At 37.2% G+C, this 24,972-nt stretch overlaps 1 protein-coding gene across 1 annotated transcript; it reads right to left on the bottom strand.

The window, feature by feature from the left end:
• Positions 1-229: 229 nt before the first annotated feature.
• ubash3ba (ubiquitin associated and SH3 domain containing Ba) lies at positions 230-23,712 on the bottom strand. The gene is made up of 14 exons (XM_057326358.1): positions 23,175-23,712; positions 9,992-10,045; positions 9,237-9,423; positions 8,914-9,112; positions 8,513-8,682; positions 7,837-8,045; positions 7,544-7,694; positions 7,177-7,294; positions 6,908-7,030; positions 4,202-4,294; positions 3,885-4,029; positions 3,595-3,701; positions 3,393-3,502; positions 230-3,275 (listed from the first exon to the last, which is right to left on the bottom strand). The coding sequence occupies exons 1-14, from the start codon at positions 23,300-23,302 to the stop codon at positions 3,138-3,140; spliced, it is 1,932 nt and encodes a 643-aa protein (XP_057182341.1). The 5' UTR covers positions 23,303-23,712; the 3' UTR covers positions 230-3,137.
• Positions 23,713-24,972: the final 1,260 nt, after the last annotated feature.

The following is a 24,972-nucleotide window of genomic DNA, read 5'->3' on the forward strand; positions in this document are numbered from 1 at the left end:
CGCGCAACGACGTCATTACTTAATATTTACATCGTACATTCCGTCGTGGCAAACATTTGTAAATACATGATCAAACACATAGCAATGCTTAGTCAAAACTACCAGAAAAATGTTTGTAGAGTAAAAAGGGTGAGAACATTGTCTTTGCAGCTCCCGCATGTCCGTATACTTTGGGGATTATTAGAAGAAGTCCAAAAAATGACACAGAGTTCGTTATTGTATCATTTTTACTGACCGACAAAAAAGTTTCTAACATAAAAACATAATCTGGATGACACAAACAGCTCATCTAAAAATGTAGACAGCTGATAAATAAACACTAGTTTCAGAACAATTTAACAACATAACAATTTAACTTAAATGTAAAAAAATCTAAAGAAAATGTTTGGAGTTTTCTAGAGGTGTGTGACCAGCAATAGCTGTTCTACACAATAACTTAATTGTCATAACGTTACATGTGAAAAAATACAGGACAGGTTAGTTGATTTTATCGAATAGCAACAAAAGATAATACAATAGGTTTTGTTATATTTATTATTGTACTATAATTCTCAAACTGGGTTAAATGCCTTTGTGGCCACTAGTAGGCGCAAAGCGGCAACTTGTAGGCTACTGATGGCCAATTTACCAGTGCAGTCAGGAAGTATTACAAAAATACACTGTAACATAATCACTGCATTGTGAAGTATGACCAGTAAGACATACAGATAAAAACTCTTAAATGCAGATGACAAAAGATTTATTTGCAAACATGCTTTACAAACGTTATGCATTAGGTCTTAAAATAAATGTAAACAACCATATTTATAAAGGTAGTTTTTTGTAACTGAATGTCATATGCTTTTGGAATTTTTTAATGAGGGTGCATTAAACTCAAACACTAATTTAACCTAAATACTTTAAGCACTGAAAAACAATAGCTGCAATACTCCTATTTTAACCATCCTTTTGGTCATTCATTCACTGTTATCTCAGTCATTGATCGGCAATGCTTCCAAGTGTACACAAAACATAACACAAAAACTCAATAAAAGTTTAGAACTGGTCAGAGTATGTTTTAAGTACATCCTTAAGAGCATCAGAAAACGGATTTATTGTGTTGCAAAAAAAATCAATTAGCACTTTGGCTCCTGTTACCCAACTCTTCCTTTACTAATAGTCAGAGGTTGCACACTTTAGCATGCTTCTAAACATATGCGGTGACAATACCACCTCTCAGTGAGTCAAACAATGTCTGAATCATCTTTTGTCAATTTGGACTTCTATAGCCCTCTGAGGTAATAACACAATGATTCACCTTATGGCATATTCATATGTTGCCATTATTGGAAGAACTGTGATTTATTCAATGAAGGGTTTAATAAGGTAACTTCAATTGGGATTACAAAAAGCTAAAGTAAAATATGGCTAATATTTCTTAATAAAGTCATCTGTGTTGTGATAAATGTCTCATCCAAATTCATGAGTGGGAAGCTAAATGTTTTCTAAAATGTTTTAATTGTCAGGAATCTTCATTGACAGGAACCTTTTGGGAAAAAGATCAACAACAACAACAAAAAACCTGTTCCAATGCTCTTGGCACATTTTATGAAAGCATAGCTGTATAAGTTAAATAGGTAAATGCACTGAAACAGTACACCCTGACAGCGTGTAATATACAGTATAAAAACCTTATTCTTTCATCATGCATGCTTCTTCCTTCCATTAAATGGCAAATCATTGTGGGATAAAACAAGATTAGGAAGTACAGCTGGCATAAAGCAGTAACAGATACACTTATGTAAGTTCCTGGAGTGGACATAAACACTGCATTATATAGTGATTTATATAGTTATTTGTTATGGCTTGATTTCAGTAACAGGAAATAACGAATAACAAAAATCTGAAGCACCAACAAATTATCTTTACAATGAATACATAAATAAATGCAATTATACATTTTCCATTTAAGGGTAAAACACATCAAATGGTTTTTACTGTTACTTAGTATATACAGACAAGTTATGCATTAATGTACAATTCTATACATTTTTGAAGCGATATTTCCTGTTTGGTTCGATTTTCAAGTGCTCAGAAAGTAAAGCTTGCCTTACTCGCACACAGCAATGCGTTCCTGTTTGTAACTTCTGCACGTAACGTTATTCGTGCTGTTCGTGAAAGGCTTGTTTAAGACGTTGAAACTATTCGTGACACAGTTTTCAAAAGTATGCTGATGCCTTACAGGGTTTACCTTCCAATCTCGCGAAAGCAAACCTACATGCAAAAAAGACTGACAGCATTTGGGATGTTCGTCTCCAACTACTAAGCCCTAACTAACAGTACTCCCAAAATATCCTATAGTTGCAAAGTTTTAAATAGTAGCAGCGTGTTAGCAAGGCACAGGACGAATGTGCCGCCCTCCGAATCCATTTCTATGACTACTTTAAAGCTCCTTTGTCTAAGTCTGATTGCCAGATTTTTGTGCTTACAGGAAACCGGTGTGCGGGGCTTGTAGCAGATCTGTGGGAAGGAAGGTGTAACGGGAAAATCTTGCTGCAAGAGGTTGTGCATGTCTACATTGTTCACAGTGTATAAGGAAGAAGTCACGTTCCACTATGGAGTCTAGTAAAATTGAGTTTGAGAAGTGTACGAACATCCAACCTGAGTCCAGCTACATCCATTTTGGAAGTGTTGGATGATGACTCATCAACTTTGACGCAGTTTGCACAAAATCTCCTTCTCACGGAAACCTGAGTTTATCACCGTGCGTTACATCATGTACGTGACATATGCTCTATGTCTTGGCATCCTGTGTGAGACATGTGGCCTGCGTCTGAAGGTCTCAAACTTTAGGTGTGTTCAAATCGGAAGGAAGATTTCAAAGGTTCAGCTCAGTTTTAAAGTAATCTGCTACGGTTTTAAACTTGTTCATGTTTTACCCTTGACCACATGCCATTTAAGCACAAATATTACTGCACTCATATATATGACCAGGAGTCAAGGGTGCGTGTACTTCAGCAGTGCGAGAAGAGCTTGGGTATGGAAGCATGAGCGTTTTATAGTATGATGCAAGTCTGTGATGCGAGAGAGATGCGTGACTAAAGCACATCTCTGTTGCCTTTGGAAGAAGAGCAATGATGGTAAAGTTGCAACGCGTTTCAATCCTGCAGCAGTGTTTCCCTCCAGTTAAAGCTGTGATTGGGTCCGTGGGTGAGTGGCAGGATGGGCGGGTCCACGAGCTGCCAGACGCCTGTCTCACCCATCTCTTCACAGGCACAAAAGCCTAAGTACGGTATCTGCGAGAGAAACAGGAGGAAATTGATACAGAGAAAATGAATAAAAATGTTACAGAGATGTTAAAGTTTGGGAATATAATATAATATATATATATATATAATATTTGGAAAACTGACCTTTCTGACCACTTGCACAAAGTCTTTAGAGTTTTGCGGAGTGACTCCCTGAATCTGCCTAGTGCAAGCTTCCAGAGAGGAAGCATGGGCCACAATCAGCACTGTATTTCCTGTTTGTGAGGTGGCAAAACGACAAGGAAACATCCTTTAACCTCGTACATTAAGATTATATATAAAAATACAACACAAAATTACAACCCACCTAAATTATTGCACACTGACAGTATTTCACGTGTCACTTGGAAACTGCGACTGATATATGTTTCGTAGGACTCGGACACGGCCAGTTTACTGATGGGTATATGAGGTCTGGAGAGGAACAAGGCAATGAGAGAATAATTCAATTTTACAACAGGAACTGATTTATGAAATGAAGACAGAACCATAAAAAACCATCTTATTAGAACTATTTATTGTGCGACTTCAAAATCCATTTTCTGAAACGTATACCACATAACACTAAAGGAAGTATAGAAATATATATATGAGTACCTGTACGTTGTGTCCACACTAAGGTTAGCAGCTGCCAAATCCGCTGGGGGGATCCAGGAAGGTAAAGAGGTTCCCGAAACCCATTTAGTCCACTCAAACAGACCCGGCTCGACTCTGATCTTAGTCTTACCATCCTGCTGAAGACCTGAGACATACAGTCCATAACGAGAGTTAATAAGAAAGAGTTTTAGGGGAGGAAATTGGATACTGTGAAACAACACGGATATGGTTCCTTGGCTCACGGTACGTACATATCAGTAAAACATCTGATTTATGAAGGGACACAAGAAATATGAAAAATAAAGGTGCTCTTATACCTCTGAGGATATTATAAGCTGTTTGCACGCAGCGCAGAGATGGAGAACAATACACAAAGTCTATCACCGTATGACTTTCCAGCAGCGCCTCCCCTATAAAACAATCATACATTGAAACATGAATTGAAACTGAGGCTGTAGATAAAAAGAAATTCAAAGGTGAACATATCATTTCTGTAGCAATAACAGCACAATAAAAGGTCTAAGATTTAAACAGAATTGCAAAATATAATGGCTGTTTTAGGAGCCACAGCATTTTATAATGTCTTTTGATTGTTTCTGTCTTTTGTCAATTGCGGTTGTGGAATGTGAAGCAATAAAATGTGATTACTGTTTGGATCAAGTTTGTAAACACTGCAATTTAACAATTTTAGAATAACAATTAGCTGGCTGGAATTGTTATCCATGTTACTAAAGTCCAGATAGACCATTAATCCTTGTCACATTTCTATCCCGTCTTATGAAGATCATAACTTATTTTATGGCCCCTTTTCATTCATATGTTTGTAAATAACCAGTACTTTGGTGACTTATTTAGGTGCCTCTAGTGGTGGAGGTAAGTATTACACACTTCATCCTTAAAGTCCCCGTGAACCGGAAGTTGCGATCGTTTTTAGTTCCGTATTTTGACGCATTTCCAAAAGTGGAATTTTAAATGAGAAACATAGTGGGCGTGGCTTTCATCTTTCTCTGCGATTTGATTGGATGTATTAAAACAGCCGTTGAATTTTGAAATGGAACTGGCAGCAGAATGACAACATATGTCATCTAAGATGGATAGTCATTACAGGACGGAAGTGCATTTTCAGATTTTGACTAAAGATTATGAGGGCACACAATTTTTAAAAAGAGCATGACCCACATTGATAAACTATTTACAATAAACGCTGTAGTATTTCATGAAAAAATATGCATTGTAATTTTTTATTTCACTGGGACTTTAAAGGAACAGTTTACCCCAAAATGAAAATTCTGTCATGAATTATTCACTTTCTAGTTGGTTCAAATCTGTATAAATTTCTTTGTTTGGTTGAACACAGAGAAAGATATTTGGAATCCATAAAGTTTCCTATGGCCCATGATGCTTTGCGCGAAAGATGGGAGAAACTTCCAGTTCAATGTAAACAAGCGTGTTTCTGCCATACTTCAAGTCATACATTTATAGCAGAATGTGAACTTACACACTGACAGCACTTATAAACTACATCAGCATACTGTCCACTACTTTATAAAGGAATGGGATGATGATTTTAATCGACAGATATTTAGCAACTTTATTGATTCAGTTGTTGTGACCGTAAACCAATGAGCCATTTTAAAATCATGGAGGGTTTTCAATATCTTTACATGATGTCGATTGTGTGCTATTTAAAGATGTGGTAAATCATTGTATTTAACAGCGAACTGCAAAGGGTTGCCCGGGCTGCATGCACATATCATAAAGCTGGCCATTAATCTGATAAACATTATATTAAAGATCACATGCTAAAGCTGCCTTTTTACATTTTTAAATATTCACTCTACGTGTTGTTAAAAAGACGATAAGTGGAAGAATTACCTACTGTACACCAAGTACCTCAAAAAATTGAGACACTGAATTTTGGGTTTTCATTATCTGCAAGCCATAATCATCCAAATTTCAAGAAGTAAAGGCTTGAAATATTTCACTGTATGTGTAATGAATCTATATAATATATGGGTTTCACTTTCTGAAATGAGTGACAAAAAAATATTGACCTTTTTCATGATATTCTAATTTTTTGAGATGTACCTGTATATCAGATGGGAAATGTTGTCCAAGTCCACATCACATGATGTGATATATATTCCAACAGATTTTGACAACACGTAAGTAAAATACAGTGAAGAATCCTTGTAAATCCAATTTACTGTCTCGCGTTTTTATTGAAGACCATACAGTGTTTTGATGCTTACATGAAATCTATTTGAACTCCCTTTTAAAACTGCAAACTCTCTTTTTAAACTATGAGCACATTTATTCTAAGTAATGTTTAATGTTTGTTATCTGTTTGATTGAGATAAGCGGTCCACATTTTAAAGTTTGTCTTTAAAAAACATGAGCAGTCTGTCTCAGCTTCGCCTGGTTGTAAGTGCAGCCGCGAACAGCAGGTGTTGCTCATCAGTTTAGAAATTATTTATTAATAGATTCTCAAATAAAACCAACAGTATTACAATTCAAAATATGAATCACATTTTCTGTCATCAGAATACAGTTATTCAACGCTGCAATTAGTGCAATACACTACTTCCGCCACTTCACCGGAAGTTTTACCCACTTTCATTTTTACAGTAACGCCTTCCGGAAACTTGCGGATATAGATTTGGAACAACTCGAAGGTGAGTAAATGGACAGAATTTTTATTTTTGGGTGAACTACGCCTTAAAAGGGGAACTCCGCTGAAAAATGAAAATTCAGACAGCAATGCAACTGACTTTCAAAACGCAGAATGTCAGTTGCGTTGCTGTCTATAGGCGAGAGTCAGAAAGCTCCTGAACATCGTCAAAACTATCTTCATTTGCGTTGCAAAGATGAACAAATGTCCTAGGCTTATGGGAATGACTGAGGGTAAGTAACGCATGGCAGTTCCCCTTTAATGAGGTTACCAAAAAAGTAAAAAGATCAAATAAAAAGGAAGGCATATGATATTGCTCTAAATGTGTATTTAGCAGTGATGAGTGACTGACCAACTAGGCGAGCCTGTGTGGCTCCAAACACAGTGATAGGACAATCCTTATCATAGTCCCTGTAGCCTCCACTCCTCGCTGGGAGACTCGGTGGCATATTGAGGTTAGACCGCACATAGCGACCTGCATCACACAGAGAAAGCATACACAAAATGAGCACACGCCCATAAACTGAACCTCGGTTTAGGAAGAAAAACAGCTTTCAGTAACAGACAGACGCATGTCTGGAAAAGAGTGACGATAGAAGATCTGGAAATCTGAACTTGGACCTTTGGCATCAAAGCACTGAGTGATCCAGTGTTTCCCAAACACTACGTCCATTCTCTCACCATGGCGGCACACAAACAACGCTCTCTTAGGCATTCGAGACTGATTGGGTCGTAGGATCTAAAACAGACCAAAAAACAGAAAGCATCATCAGTTGATATTATCCATTACCCATTACCAAATTAAAGGAATGGTTCACCCAAAAAACAACATTCTGTTGTCATTTAAGCACCCCCATGTCACTCTTAACTCTTGGAAATTCAAAAGATTTTCTATTTTCAGAGTAACACATGGGTGAGTAAATACTGAAATAATTGACATTTTGTGTAAACTACTCTTCTTCCAAAAAAAATTGAGACAAGAGTTCACCTGCATAGACTGACAAATGACACTAAGACTGGACGAGTCGATTGGGATGGCGTCATCAAGGAGACGACCGTCCATGTGTGCGTCAAGGAAAAGCCCACCCATTGCACCCATACTATTGGTTGGTGGGGTTCCATTCAGGAAAGAGAAAGATCTGAAAAAAGAATAGAATGAAGTGAGTTTAAAGTTAAAGTTGCCTGTTATTGCCTTTAATTTAAGCATATTGTCACCATATATCAGTGCTGTAAGAGCTCAACGCAAAATCTAGATTTAATCCCCTCTCAGATCCATCTTACCCATGAAAGACCCAAGTGTCACACTCATCTCCCCGGTTGACGTAATTTTCCGGGAGTAGTCCAGATAAGCCTGTGCCCATAGAAGTCCCATAGACCCAGCCCTCGCTGGCAGTGGCCTGTTCCAAAGGTGACATGAAGATGAAGTCACTAGGCACCAGCTCCAGTTCATCATCATTCTGAGGCACATAAGGGTACATCACTCGCAGAGTCTGAAAAAGAGGAGAGGCCACTGGGTCAATATTTATAATGGTTTCGACGGTACATTAGGTAACTTAAAGGGACAATTCACCAAGAAATGAAAATTCTGACATCATTTACTCACTCTCTTGTCATTTCAAACATGCATGACTTACTTTCGTCTGCAAAACACGAAAGAAGATATTTTGAAGAATGTTGGTAACCGAACCACGGCGGTACCTATTGACTTGTGGTTTTGTGTTCATACAATAGAAGTGAATGGGTACCATTGTTTGGTTACCAACATTCTTCAAAATATCTTCTTCTGTGTTTTGCAATAGAAAGAAAGTCATACTGATTTGTAATGACAAGAGGGTCAGTAAATGATGATTTTCATCTTGGAAAACAGAGACTTGTCACATCACATAACACTGGTCATCATAAAAAGCCCCAGTAAAAAGAAATATATAAAACCGATACATTAATTGACTGATACAACCTCATGATTGGCGAATCGGATGTCCCGTGAAAAGAGCACAGCCTGCCAGTCACAGCTCAGGTTTATGTCTACGTCTTTGGCAAGTTTCTCTAATGTTGCATGATGATTGGATTGGAAATGGTAGGCCAGGGTTACATGGAGCTGTTTTTTATGAGACTCTACATGAACATCTGGAGACATAGAAAAATGATATTAGTTTTTGTTCTTCCTGTCAAATTGTACAATTTCCAGAGGTAGACAGAAGTGCTACAAACGATTTGGCAATGAAAATATGCAGTTATTTTCACGCCATTAAAGACCAAAAATAAAATAAAAAAATTGAATTGAATTGAAAGACACTGGGAGACACTGAGGAAGAAAGGAAGGTAAAATTGTAAACAGAAAAACCTTCATCTACCCACCTGCTTTGGAAGCCGCCTCAGTGGCAAAGTCTGCAGCAAAGCTCTTGATAACCTCAGCCACCTTCTCTTCCACAAAGAGGCCGATGAAGTTAGACGATGAGTATAACTCCAGAGGGAGAGGGGAAGGAAACCGACCTCTCCATTGACCAACCGCTGTCTGCAGGGCTTCACAAAGGGCATCTACTTTACTGTCTTCACACTACAGTGAGAGAGAAAGAGAGACACAGAACCAAAGACAGTGTAACAATTGTGGTATTAAACATAACTATACTAAAGAACAGTATTGTTAAACACAGATGGATTTGTTAATAGTGTGTTCTGACCATAAAGAACTGGCAGAGGGTTATGTGAGGGAAGATGTTGTGAGCTTTGTTCTTGCCACAGGTGAGACGACTCTGTTGCCAGAAGTTGGAGAGTTGGTTGAGCAAAGGGCCGGTGGGCTTCAGGTACAGCACATATTCCCTGGGTAAAGGATCGTCTAGAAATGGGTCATCTACATGGGAGAACAACCTGTAGAAAACAGACAATGTCAAGTTTGATGAGCTGAGAACTGATGAAGGTGTGAGGTGAAGAAACTTGGCCAGCAGAGGGCAGCAGTGAACCATTAAGGGTCAAGAACACTGAGTTGAGGCTAAGGGTACATTTAAAATCTGAAATTGCTTAACAAATGCAGTTTTCTTTACAGTGTAAACACATGACACATTTATTTTTGAAAGTGCTTTGTTTACATGAACAAAAATGTGCTACTTTATATCCGATTGCAGGTGGTATTAGTCTCATATGACCGGAGAAAATTCTGTGTTGTGCAAGATGAGTCAGAAGTCAATTTTTCAGAAAATAAATGTGTAAATGTATTCATCAGCTAATTGTCAAGATGACCACTAAACTTAGATTTTGATTTGAGGCGGTGTTTAAATATTTATCTTTTGCTTATGTGTATAATGCTTTAAAATAACTAGTATCATATTTTCACGTCAACGTCCAATGAATGTCTGCAATTCAATATGGTTCAAATGAAATGAACAGCTGTCAAAAACTCTGGGTCACGGAGCATGTGTGTGGGTGTGTGCACGCTCACCAGTCGCAGGCTGCTTGTACATTTTTGCCCCCAGTTGAAACCAGAGCTTTTAGCCTATAAGAGAAAGGACAGAGGGAGAGAGTGATAGAGAGAGAGAGAGAGAGAGAGAGAAAGATCAGCTCAATTGCTGTACTGGTCACAAAATCAATGGCCTCCTTTCCGGAGGATGTTTATCAGTACATCAGTGCTCAGAGATCTAAACCTGAGATCACTCTGATGTTCCTATATTGTTTCTGTCTCTGTATATGAAACATTATTTATCATTCATGAAATCAAAAGCAAGTGAAACAAACTCCCATAACCCTCCAGTTCCCCAAAGCAATATTGGGAAAGCAAATTTGCTAGAGCTTGATAAATCACTTTACTGGCATTCATAAATATTAAAATGCTTCCTTCTTCAGATTAGCCCGAAGAAGGTCAAGTGAGTCATACCCACCAATAAGAAGAGCTTACCACATCATTCCTCATTACATATTCAGCATGTCTCAAACGTGCCTTTTCACTAATACAGTAAACCACAGTCACGCAAACAATGATGTACAATTTTATGTATAACATTATTTATTATCCAGACCTTATTTTGACTGGTCAGTCGTGACTTTCGGTAGTGAGATATTTTTGTACAATGTATAATGGCCATTTAACATGTAAACACTTATATTATACATGATAATATTTTTTTCCTACATTACTATGTAAATAAATACATATTTCATTTATTTTAAGTCTTTATATGTGTTGTATATTTGTATTTACATGACGTTTTAAATTAAAAAGCAGCCCCTTATATTTCCAATGCAACAACTAATCGATACACCAGTAAATTCACAAAATCTGACTCATTTAGCAGGTGGCTGGCATAAAATGATCATAGTGGAAATATAATTTCATTTGGTCTGCGGTTTTCAAAAACTGATGAAAAGGAAATGTGTGTTATCGCTCCGAGTTCATAAATCCTCCGCACACTCTGCCTTCTCTCTCTCTCTCCCTTTTGTTTTATATCATACAGACCTAAAACGTGTAATTAAAAGCAATCTGACACTTATGGTACAATAATTTAGGTCACTTGAGTTCTCCACATGCACTACAATCATATTTAGTATAGATAATTGCACATAATCTTCCCATGTGCAGAATGATATATTCCTCTGCGCTGTACATCTACACCGTGAAACTACACATAATCAAATAAAAGGTCACGCTAAACTCACTATGCCATTTCCTCGCCTGTCACCTGACCTATCAGCTGCTTTTTCTTCTGAGCTGATTCAATTATGTTCTAAATCTAATTAGAGTCTTTTTATAAAACTCTAAAAATCACACACTCTCCAGGGAAATGAGGTGTTGTGCACATTGGGTCTGTTTAAAACTGTTTGAAAATAAAGCCTCAGAGAGACACACCAAAAATGACTAAGAAGGAGGAATAATATCTTTTCTTATATGACTGATTGATAGTGAGCAATCAGTGGAAATTCATTTATGACACATTCTCGTGTGACACCGGATATTGAATTTCCACTAACTGAGGATCAGTAACAGTGAAAGTCCAGAGCAAAAATAATGCGAAAAACATTTTATACAGTACATGGGTACCAGGGACAGCCGTGGTCACCATTTGCTTATTACAAGCCCCACTCTTTACTATACCCTATACTTTCATCAGGTAGTCAGCTTCATTGACCAAGAGGAAAGCTTATGGAACTCTTATCTCAACGCAATAGCTATTTTAAACAAGGCCAAAACACATTAGTTATCTTGGCATTGTGTATATAAATGTTATGTATGTGTGAATAGATGTTTGATGCATGTGTGCCTTTTAACCAAAGACAAGTGATGAAAAATAAATGATTTTTTATTTATTTATTTAAGAGCCGGAATATATCTTTGTGTTTTATGCCACTAAGAAAGTAAAAGAGTTTGAAACAACATAAGCATAACTTGGGTGACCTTCTTCTTCAAATCTATTTAATGTCATTTTGATGTAACAAATAAAAAGAATCACTTGTATAACGCTGCTTGTTTTACACCTCATGAGATTAAGGACCATGACAAGACACAAGACCAGAGAAGTCACACATGAAAGATGAGGGGAAATTATGCAGATGATGCAGATCGTTCAAAGCACAGGAAACCACTGGTGAGCAGCGGTCCACGTTTTACATGTCAATGCCTTTTAAACAATGCACCAAATCTGTTTAAAATACAGATCCTTTACCACATTTACCCTCCGAGCTGCACAGAGACACATCTTTATGTGCTAGCTGGTCAGTTATCAATTCAGGCGTGTGTCATCCATAGACTGTAAAAAAAGGGTGTCATATACAGCGCAAGCTTCACAGTTATAAAGTGAGGCTCGATTGTTATTCTGATGTTATATTCAATAAAAAAAGTTATAAAGTGAGTAGCGTCATCTTTATACAACGCGGGCTGCGCAGACACCCGTCTTCTTTATACAACGGGACAGTTCAATTCAATGTAAGTCGCTTTGGATAAAAACGTCAGCCAAATGCATAAATGTAAATGTAAAGTAATGCGGGCACAGAGCAGCGAGAGTGTCGTGACGAAAGTGAAACATTTGTTGGAATCACGATGCCGGCTCAACATCGTCATGTCTGTCAGCCATCGGCGATGGAAGAAGGCATCGTCTATCAGCCCCACCCTAAGCAAGACAATATATCATTATTCAAATATAAAATATACATGAGACACATTGTATATTCATCTAAATTCACAAATTACTTTAAAAAATCAACAATAGGTGTATTTTGCTTGTGTGGTCATTTCGGTTTACAATTCACAAGCACTCAATTACTCTATATTTAGTTGGCGTCCAAGAGGAAATGGTCATCAAGCTAGCACACCCTCAGGGTCCAAAACCACAATGCATACTGGGATGGGGAAGCCTATGATGCTCAGCCATATGTCCATGAAAGAACAAACATTCACTATATGCACAATTACAGGTACCACCCAAATGCAAGTACATACATAAACAAGCTCAACCGATTTGTGGAGCAGCGCCTTGAAACATGTAAGAATGTTATAAAATGTTTGAAAGTGTGCATTTATAAACACACACATATTAACTAACAAGCAATCTCTAGACACAGCACACTCGGCATATGGTATGATTTATGACATCCAAACATAGTCAGACACATATTCAAGCTTTCATACATGCATACTGTGCAGACATACACACAAATTTGTCATTCACTTCAAGCTATTTTCTCATAAGGAAAAATTAAAAAAAAAAAAAAGATCTTAAAGGGGTCATATGACACGGCTAAAACGAATATTATCATTTGATTTAGATGTAATGCAATGTGTATACACGATTTAAGGTTAAAAAATGATGTATTTTCCACATACCGTGCATGTTTGTATCTCCTCTTTGCCCCGCCTCTCTGAAACGTGCAAATTTTTTACAAAGCTCATCGCTCTGAAAGCGAGGTGCGCTATGATTGGCAAGTCTACCAGTGCGTAGTGATTGGTAGAAAACTGCAAGCGTGTGACAGAAATGTAACGCCTCTTACCATATTTGGAACATCCCAAAGCAATTGTACTGACAGGTACGCCCACCTTACTATACATTTGGGCGGTCTTAGTAAAATCATACCACGAACTGACGTAGATTTGTGATGGTGTGGTTACACAAGGCGTTTCAGGCAGGTCTGGGTGAGCATTCGCTTTTAGATAGAATGCATCTTTTGTTTCCGACACTTAAATGTTTGCAATTTTACGTGTCTAATACATGCATGGGCAACTTATAACACACCAAAGACACAGAAAAACCTGTATTTGCGCCATATGACCCCTTTAAATCTTGAAAAAAATGATAATAAAAAAGATAAACAAAAGGCAAAAACCTTCATTACCCCCACCTTGGTACTTGTTGCATGAAAGCACTACAACAAAACCTTTCGTACATGAAGAGAATTCCCAAGTCCCTCAAGCTTGGTCTGAGGTTCAAGTATGGCACATAAATCTGCATTAAACAGGGTTTTCGAAGAAGCGTTTTATGAAACTGCACGGTCGCATTTTCTCAACACTTCATCAAACCCCAAAGCTGACACTCCTCCCACATGTTTAAACTTTCTGTATACATCCACAAAGAGGTGCATTAGAAATGCAAGCTCACGTGAACCTGAGCTCCTACACACACCACATGCTAAACAGTAGAGATAACTTGTGCTAGTGAACAGAACAGAAAATCATTCTGGATGCCACACATATGCACACACACAGTTAAATGCACTTTACTCGTCCAATTATCAATCAGACTCTCTCTATACATATATCTATATATGTGTGTGTGTGATGTATTGTGTTACTGGCCATCTCCTCCCCTCTGGTCAGTGCTTCAGGCAGGAACTCAATGATTTATTTATAACCTGTATTTCCTGTGCAGTATTTCAGAGGGATGAAGAGGCAGGTCCAGGGAATGCATCTGTGTGTGGGTTCTGGGTGAATGTGTCCAAACAAAATGTACTGTTATGTAGATTTTGATTTGACATTTTTGCCTGTTTATAATTCCTAGGAAGTGATGTTTAAACATGTGTAATAACTTTAGCATTGAAGTCAGTATCTTTCTGCTGCTTTAGTGCATATGTGCGCCTTTATTCTCCCTCCTTCGGCACAACCTCCAAACTCTATGGGGAAACAGTCACTTCCTGTTTACAGAGTAAGTTAGTATCCCCATTCAGCACAACATAACGCGACACCCACACACCCATACGCACACATAGGCACATAAACTGGTGTCCTCAATGCAATACTGAATGGATTTCATTAAAAAAATTTAAAACCTTTTTAATGGATAGTTCACCCAAAAGTAAAAGTTATTTTACAGAACGTTTAAATAATATTAGACCTCCACTGTAAGAATACAAAACAACTGAGACATTTCTCAAAATGTTCCAAAGAAAGTCATACAAACAAACATGAGGGTGAATACATTTTTAGGGTGAACTACGCCTTGAAGGAATTTAAATTTTCACAGACCAGTGTTGTATGTGCTGTGCATGTTATAGGATTGAACTGACACAAAACAACTCATATTGTGTATTGATCAAATTCCACATTTGTCCACACATATTTTGCATGTCACTTACATATGCGGGGGTCAGATTATCATGTTGCATTAAATTGTGCTTTTTCCAATGAAGCACTGTTTAACTTCTAGTTACTCAACCAAATTCATTTTACTTGCGTTTGGTGTCTGGTGAGTTTTTGAAGCTTAAAAGCTCCTATTCCGATATGTTTCAAGTATGAAAAAGAGCAACCAGTGAGCAACATCTTACAAAATGTCTACTTTGCTTGTAAATCGTTCTGGTTCGGGACAATGTAAATTATGACAGAGTTTTCATTTTTGGGTGAACTGTCTCTTTAAATTTGGACACTGTTTCAATATCTTACTCTCACACCCTCTATCTCTCTTTCTTTTGTATTTAGTTCTCCAACCCACACAGAGAAAATGAGAGGAAAGAATAACAAATGCAGCGTGTGATGTCTCTGATTGTTCTGCTCTCTCTCTCTCTCTCTCTCTCTCTGCACATATCCTCGTGCACGATTGTTATCTCCTGACAATAACCCCTTCTGCCTCTGTAAGTAACGGGGCTGGTTGGCTGCGAAGATCTTTTCACACTCATTTTGTGTTTTCTCCTCACTAGTTAACAGCTTATTATAGTATAACTAGAGAAAAGACACTCGCAGCTTTTGTGCGAGGGTTCTCGCTTGGTTAGGGTGTATGAGACTGGGCAGATGGTGACACTGTTTGCTGTATGAAGACAGAAAAGGGAAGGACCAACAGGACCTTTACAGAGGCCAAATCAGAAAAAAATGAAACGTGGCCTTATCTTTTGACAACAACACTATATAATTTAGACAGTGTGTGTTTTGTCAGTCTTATATCTGTATATGGTTGTTCAGATAGCTAATTTAATAGATTGTTTAGATAATATATAATAGAATAGCTAATTTAAGAGAAATGACAAGTTTAAGACTGACACTTTTTGACAAAAAGCGTGTATGTGGTGCAAGGCATGACCACGGGTTTGAACATGCGTGTGCTATGACTAAAACATGATTCACTGTGCCTGAGTATTAACAATTTATGCCATTTAAAAATGTCTCAAAAGAAAGGCATAATCACAAATACATTGCAACTTCTTCCATTATCTCATTCAGAAACTTTGATCTTGATCTTGTTGGATTTCAATCTCATCCTCTCAGATTCATTGTTCAGTTCGACTCCAAATCAGCAGGGCTTTAACAGACGGATAAATCGCTTGTCTGCTGAATCACAAAGGCGTGCTGAATTTCCACACTTGCCTGAATTAACTAATAAAAAGTGTATGTGTTGGTATTGTTGGAAGTAATTTTGAGTATCTTAAGTAATTATTTAATACCAGAGTATACTAATATTATTCAATTGTATTATGGTGTCACCATCGGTACTTGCACAGTGACAGCACATTTTAAAATGTAACTGACACAGAAAACTTTAACTAAGCTTTAACAAATATGACTATGTTAATTCATTGACAGCAGAGATTTATGATTCTCTACATTTCACAATGATCTACTCAACTCAACTTTATTTATATAGCGCTTTTTACAATTTTCCTTGTTACAAAGCAGCTGTACATGAGACATATTGACTATAAGCAAACCAATTAAAGTTGTACCTGTAAAAACAAGAAAAACGTGAAGACACAGAAGACAGACATACCCACATACAAAACACTCCACACACAATATGCACACATACTACACACATAGACATAGACTTAGACACACACACATGGACGCGCAGACACACGGACGTGCACGCACACAGACAGACAAGTACGCGCACACACACAGACACGCACGCACGCGCACACACCACACCACACACCACAAACACACAACACACAACACACACACACACACACACACCACACACACACACACACACACACACGCACAGTGAGAGCACACATTTAAGGTAAAGGAGAGAGAAGAACAGGTCAAATATAACAGACTATAAATTCCTCTATGCAATATTAATTATGTAAAACATTAAAATTCTAAAGCAGCCCCCCCCCGGCCAGGCAAACAGTATGCAAACGGTGGCGAGGAACCCAAAACTCTAATCGAGAAAAAAAACCTCAGGAGAACCCAGGCCCAACCAGGGGATTCCAGTTCCCCTCTGGCAAAAGCTGCTACCTCTGCACAAGCTCGACAGTGCTTGCACAACAAGGCTAAATAAAAATAAATAAACTTACTAATGAGGTAAATTATAGTTTTAAGATTATCATTAATAATCTAATAGCACTTGAAATTTTGTGGTAAAGACGTGTAAAGTGATCGCGTCCTTCTTTATCCAGCTCTATCATCTCAGCTCTTGTCAGGCCATCTAAATGAATGCAAGTCTTTCCAGTCATGTGCTTGTACACTTTTACCACTACAACAGCCTTCAGAAGCCATAGCAATAGCTATATCAATAACTTTGACAACACAACACTCAACACTAACAGTCAAACAACAGCAACAGGTAACCCTCAAAACAGCTCTACGGAGAAAATTTAAATTATTTTTAATCCTTTTTCATTTCATCTCTATGATTTATTTAGTGTGAGTTTATTTATAGCGAGAGGAGAGGGTAAATGAGAAAAGCCTCCAGCAAAGCATCTCATAGAACAGTAAAAATCTTCTAATAAAAATGATCATGGTAAATGTTTGTAAACTATATAACTCAATTAATGGAACTACATTTTAATCACACAGTAAAATGGTATGTGTGCTGTCTGAAGATAACACCAGGAAGTATTTTTTATTTAGCTGTTTAGCTTTTTATAGCTCATGTTATAACACTTCTTTCATGATTCTTCCTTGTCCAGTGACTTGCGAATATGAGTGTTAAAACGGATAGTATCTCTGTATTACACTTCAGCAGCAGAAAAAAGGTGTTTAGCAATTCCTGTAAGATTTTTTATTAAAAAATTTGTAATTTATGTATTCCTGTAAAAGTTTTTAAAGTGATTAAATATCATGCCTGTCTGCACGGCATTCTTTTTCAACTACATTTTAAAATCAAATATGAAAAAATAAAAATGTATATGTAACTTATTTATATAAAGCTTAAATATGAAATAACTAAATTAAAACACACATTTTTGTTCTACTTGATGCCATAATGATGAATATTTTTAAAAAAGTGATGCAAACGTATAAATATACACACTTATATATACACACTAAAATACAAATTCTTTCATTATACTGCCTGTCCCTAAATACACGCACTAAAGTACATATGGTTCAGAGCATATATTTGTGTAGGCGCATGCAAGTTCCTATTTATTGAGACTACAAGGGGAGGCTGTGTATACGCATGCACTTGCCCTTTTGATTACATTTCTGTGAACCCCTGCCGTGATATTTCAGATTATGCACATATGCCTTTATGTGTACCTCACTACATTTGAAGTTTTGTGTGTGCATGTGTCTTTCCACCCCCACGTCTTTGTGTCTCAGCACATATGGGTTCCTTTATGTCCCAGCAGCCACGGCGCTCTCTAAAGGTCACAAACCACTTCCTGAAATGGGGCACTTCCTCTTAGCGGACAAACTTTGAGCTTTGAGTTTACAAGGAGTCTGCAAGTATGCTGTAGGAGTTCTACTTTTGTGTGTTGAGTTTGTTTTCTTAAGCACGCACATATACTAAGTAACAACTTCTTTACACTAAAATTATGGTTGTAAATTGTCATGTTCAAAAACTCTGAACAACTTGTAAACAGAACTGAAAGTGATATTGAGGGAGGAAAATCCTACACTTTTCTTCTAGTTGAGGAGATTTACTAAGACCTTGTTTTCATCATCTTATTAAATAAAACTTTATTGGACATGTAACTGTTGATTGTTAGCACAGTAAAATCGCCAGTGTTTAACAACGTCAAATTAACTCTCACAGTGTATATATAATCCACTGTGAGAGTTAATTTGACGTTGTTAAACACTGGCGATAATGACCATAATGGTATTCTTCATTTTTGTGGTGCCTACTTCCCATTCTTCAGAAGCTCATCATGTGATTGCTCAACAAATATAAAGACTTTATTGTAATAAAGTCATTATTATTGAATATGGGCCTATCATTAATTGTTGTAGTATAATAAAGAACACAAACGTATCAAGTGGGCATCACTAGGAGCTCCACGGCATGTCACAGGGATTAAATCAATTGATTAAAAAAATTTAAGACCAGACACAAACACATGGCCTAACCCAGAACATATAAACACAGTTTGGCTTTAATCCGTAAAGCCTGTGATTCACACACACACACCCTTTAAGCTTACTCGATGAACTATACGGAAAAGGACATCAAAATGTATTTTTTGTGTTCAAGGCAAGCCTTAGTGAACCCAGTAATTGTCTTAATAAAGATGATGATACTTGATTACAGTTGTCTTTTAGTCATATCCATGAAAGACATTTGGCCGGTATTATTTATACACCCACGTATTAAATATTTCAAACCTGTGTGAAGGTTCCATTAAATGTAGATTTTTGTACCATAGTCAAAAGCATTCGGAATAAAATACGGTTAAAAAATGACACGTTTTATTTGAGGGTGAACTATCCCTTTAAGAAACCTCTGACTGACATGTAAACTTTTTCAAACACAAAGCAGCTTTTGAATTAGTAATGCTGTTGTGTTTTCTGAACTGAATGTTTCCACCTCGAGACAGACTCAGATTCTCCTTTTAAAACTAATTTTTAACCCTACCTCTCTATTCTCCTTCTGCCTTTCTCTAGCGGAAAATTTGTGCAACTCCTGCATCATCAGGCGAAACTGGAAAGAGTCCCTTAGCAGCCAGGACACAGAAACATCAGTGTTTCCACCCTGTGTATGAGAGCTTCCCCCTCAAACTGACCTTAACACGCACACATTCTGACAGCTTGCTGATAAGTATGGCCTCCACAGTTTCACTAAGAAACCTCCAAAGAGGGGAAGGTTTCAAAATGTGCACTCATATTGAGTCAACAGGCACAAAAGTGGTTTCCAGCATCAGACTCTAAATATCAGAGCACAGGCAGCATTATATGTGTATGTGATTTTTTTACATCACATGGTTTCAGGTAGGCTTAAAATTGATAATGATTTCATATTTTGGGTGGAAGGAGATATACAGGAGAGATGATTTTACACTAAAATCCATTCCTAGATTTTAAGGGGTGGTTTCCCAAACAGGGATTATCTTAAACCAGGACTAGGCATTAGTTAAATTAGAACATTTAAGTAGTTTGTACAAAGATGTCTTACAAAAAAAACATGACTTGTGTGCATTTTAAAACAAAGAAATGGCACTGATATTGTACTGTACTTTAACATATGTCAGTGCAAGCTGTTTTTAGTTTAGACAGCTCTGACATTTACATAAATCAGGACTAATCTTAAACCTTGTCCGGGAAACCGCCCCTAAATAAATTTAGTGAGGCACAAAAATGTGTTCTTAATTTAAGCATGGAAATAAACAAAACTTAAGAATTTTGAAACTTAAAAAAATCACAAACAATTACGATTCTGCACTTTAGGTCACTAATCAAATGTAAACAAATTTGTGAGCATCATGTTTTGCCTACATTATGGAGCCAATAGGCTGCATGCTGTCACTAAAGCAAAGCAAACAAAATTGAAAATTATTGCAATTTCTCTATAGTCTAAGCAATAAAAAGAGGACATAAAATAAAGGTTTAGTCAGGTGAGCTAAAAAAAACTGTCTTGCTTGGTACTGATTTGATGTATCACTCAGAAACAGAACACAATGCAAACTGTCAACCTTAACCTTTTAACTCTTACTGGTTAACATGTGTGAACACATTTAAAACTGATTTAGCTTACATTGACAAGTGACAGCAAATCTATATTCATTCAAAGTTCACTCACTGACAACACAAAATCTCCTGCTCTATTACTCCCAATGATAATTCCAGCTGGGCAGCTTGTGTCCAAGACTACTGGGGCTCCTGGCATGTGAAGCCATGTTCCAGCTATTAAGTATCAGGACAGGGAATTTCTCTAGCACATGTCAAATAGCTAACATTTTAAGTCGTTAAATTTTCATACTTAAATATGTCAGGAATATGTTTTTTTTAAGAATGTGTGAGTTACAAACAAACACAACAAAAAGGAAACAAAATGAACGTAAAAAGTCATGATTCCTATTATTTAAAAATGTATATGCTTTTTATTCTAACCTACGTTTGTCACATTTTTCAAAGTGAACCCCTAAAACGGTCATATGGTATTATATATCTTCTTCTATTAAAATATAAACATTACTTTACTTAACAGAACACTTTATCATTTATACTGACAATTAAACTGAATTTGGTCAACAACATATGAAAAATGATTATTAAAATACTATTTTAAAATACCTTTATTTTTAATAATAAAAAATTTTTACATATGCCTTGGTGTGTTTCTAGTTTAATCATATCTAACCTATACTTAAGTTAAAATGTATAAGTTACTTGTAACCTTCTTTTAATTATAAAAATGTATTTGTTTTGAGATTCATATTTTCTAAATAAATAGGCAACAACATACTGTATGTCACCAATAACCCCCCTTTTACCTAAACAGGAAAGATTTCTTTACATTTTATTGTCAAAATTATCTTGTTTCCAAAATAGTTTGTCACAGTAATATTTCCCTTGGTTGGGCATGGAGACTAAAGCACCAAAACAATTGCTAAAAGATATTTAGATATAAATATTTAGTAACCAAAAATTTATTATGATCTTTTAATGTTATTAACAATATAAATATGTGTTATATCTGTCCAAAACAGAGTGAATATTTAAGAGATTTACATAAAAAAAACGATGCATACCACTGATTCAACAAATAACAAATATTTAGCCATGTTTAGAATTCTCATGTCAAGGACGATGTCCGGTTTAATACAGTCTGCATCAATGATGTCTACAGACAGAAAACATTGATTTGCATCAAAAAACAGTTATTGAGATTGGATAAAATCCGCACACGGCATAAAACTTCTTGTCTCATCGTCTTTGTTGGATTATTCATGAACATCAACATTTGGTTTGTACAATCTCAATCTCAGCACTAAAACAAAATAGCAGAGATTATGAGGATTCTATATAGATTATGGAAACTGCAGGGTTAAATCCCGTCTAAAATTAAAGATATGAGTGAGGAAACAGGGGAAAGAGAGAGAGAAAGACTGTGGTTAAAAGAGGCAGAGATTAACTGTAATTTTGATGAATGAGTATCTAGCTCCTCACTGACAGCAGCCTAATGCTGCTTTCATGGTTGGCTGGAGGTCTTTTCTTCAACAGTACTCCTAAGAGTAGAAAAGTGATTTAACGCAGATGTTCAGGCCTCTGCGACATAACCCAAACCAAAAATCTCACTGTATCGCAATGAGCTACGATGTGACTGAATTAATTTGAGAATTTGGCAGATGCTTTTCTCCAAAGCAAAAACACTGCATTTACTGTAAACTATTCCATCAGTTCATTGAGAACTTTCAGCATGTGTTCCCTGGGATGACCATTGAGCTGCTATTGTGATGTTCTACCAATGGAGCTACAGGAACACGTTATTAAATTAAAGGAGTTAAAGATAAACATATTGATTTCTGAGAAGTATAACACAGAGAGCATGTTCAGTAAAGTGCCCAGGTAGTAAAATATATCTGAGATCACCCATAGATGCAATGTGGTGATCTGACCTCTCGGCCGGTGCCTTGCGCCTGGTGCCAACCTCACCCACTGGAGGAAGCACTGGCAGCAAAGAAACAATACAGCCTCCAGTGGAGCTGGACAGATACAGCCAGACCATGTATGACGAGATAAAAATGGCTTAATAGGAGAAAAAGGAAAAAACTACTTTAAACTCAGTAACCCTTCAGCCATTGAGCCAATTTCCCACATCGTCATGTTAATCAATAACACAACCACATCGACGCCAGTACCAAGGCAACTTGTATTATTTGTAATCATCTGTATTAAATCTATATTTCCTATCATAAGAAGGGTGTGATAACGTCTTCATGTTCCTGTACTTCATGTACACAGATGTGATAACAGCTGCGTGATGCTCGAGACCCGTGATGCGTCTATCGGGTGCTGGGAGAAATCAAACTCTGGTACTTACGCCCTGGTTTTGGGGAAGCCCATTGACAGCAACACGTCCAGACTATTTCCATGTTTGACAGTCCCAGGCCGGTTCTGCCGCTGCATCCGTGGAGCTACTTTGGCATATAGGTCATCCTTTGCTGCCATGGTTCAGCTTTCCATTTGGCTTCAGAATTTGCTTACTTTTGATGCGCCCAAAAGGACGGACCCGATACACGTCTAAAGCATCTAATAAAACATCACTATCTGCAATAAACTGCGATTTAAATATTTCCCATTAGCCCCTAAAGACGCACAAGCAAAAGACTTGGCTACAATGTTTCCAAACACAGAATGATGCGAGCTTCCTGCTGGAGCGCTCTTGTCATTACAGTTGGGGAAAGGGGTCACCGATCGGAAGTCAGTCTCTTTCGGTCCGCGGATCGGCCACCGTCGCTTTCGCTGTCTGCGAGGAAAGAAATATGATTCGCTCGAGCATCTCGTGGCCGAACGCATAGGAAGAACTGTTGTAATTAGGCGCGTCGCGAGCGAAATCTATCAATACTTGCCACATCGGTTCCTCCTCTAAATGACTTATTTATGAATGGGGCTTGACTGAAGGTGGAAGCAGCCTGTCAGGAGACAGCGCTCGCTCAGCCCCGCCCTCTCAGCCTTAAAGTCGCAGTTTTGAAGGGTGACGTTGGGCAGCTGTTCAAAACATAATTTCCTTACATTCGGTTACGTAACTACACGCAGGTAGACGCAAAACCCATACGGGATGTGAGGAGGGTACATTTTGAAACGTTAAGGAGAATATATTAAATTAACGAAGAGTTATAAATGGTTTAGAAATCATGCATAATGTAAATCGTTAAATTAGCTGTAAATAAAGCATACTGACTTTTGCTAATTATTTATATCCGCTGACTTATTGTTTTTGTTTTGTTGGTTCGTCGTTATTTACTCTATAAACTACATTTCACATTGACGCTTTAACCCATGTCTGCAAACAAAAAAAAAATGTTATAAAATGTGAGCTTTGGTGTATTTAAAATGTATAAAAGAAAAAAAATGATATGAGTACATAAGATTAATTTAATTTGATCTATTTATGTAAGAAATTTTGTTCAATCTAATTTGCAGGGACAAGCACGTAATTCCACCATTTTTCACAGATCTGCGAAACATGTAGCGGTCCCTTACTGCCCCCCAGTGGTCATATTGGGAACATTTCTATGATGCTTTTATTGAGGAATAGTCATTCATAATGGCGTGAACCTTAATATTGTCTGGAATGTATCAATTCAAGGGAATTTGGAATTTTCAATGCAAAATAAAAACAGTTGAAAACAATATGACGTAATTCATGAACAAATGGTCGTGTGTGGCACTCATCTTTTGATGCTGATGTAGTGTTGCTCAAAGTAAGCTAGACTGCAGTGTCACTAACCATCACTGAAGGCTATTCAACAACAACAACATTAAACTGTACTGAGCAGACCCAAATTCAGACTTTTGGCATTCGTTGAGTTTGGATCCTTTAACATGATTAGATCACTTGAATCAAATTCAGTAGTTTTCATTTATTGGATGAAAAGAATCATTACAACAAGTGGAAAATATCTAGAAATGTGTTTAATTTGTTCTCAGAAGAACAATTTAGAGTTCATCTCAGTTCAATGAAGCCTGACCTCAAATTTGTTCAAAACTCCCATAAATGGCAGAGAAAAGCTATTTCAATATTCCAGATTTTATTTGTCACACACCAGCAGTGAATGTTGTACTGTAGGGAATTTGCTGAAGCAGCACGCCAGCAGTACTGTCAGAGAGATGCATCT

Source organism: Triplophysa rosa, linkage group LG2 (assembly GCF_024868665.1).
Source record: "Triplophysa rosa linkage group LG2, Trosa_1v2, whole genome shotgun sequence".
NCBI lineage: Eukaryota > Metazoa > Chordata > Actinopteri > Cypriniformes > Nemacheilidae > Triplophysa > Triplophysa rosa.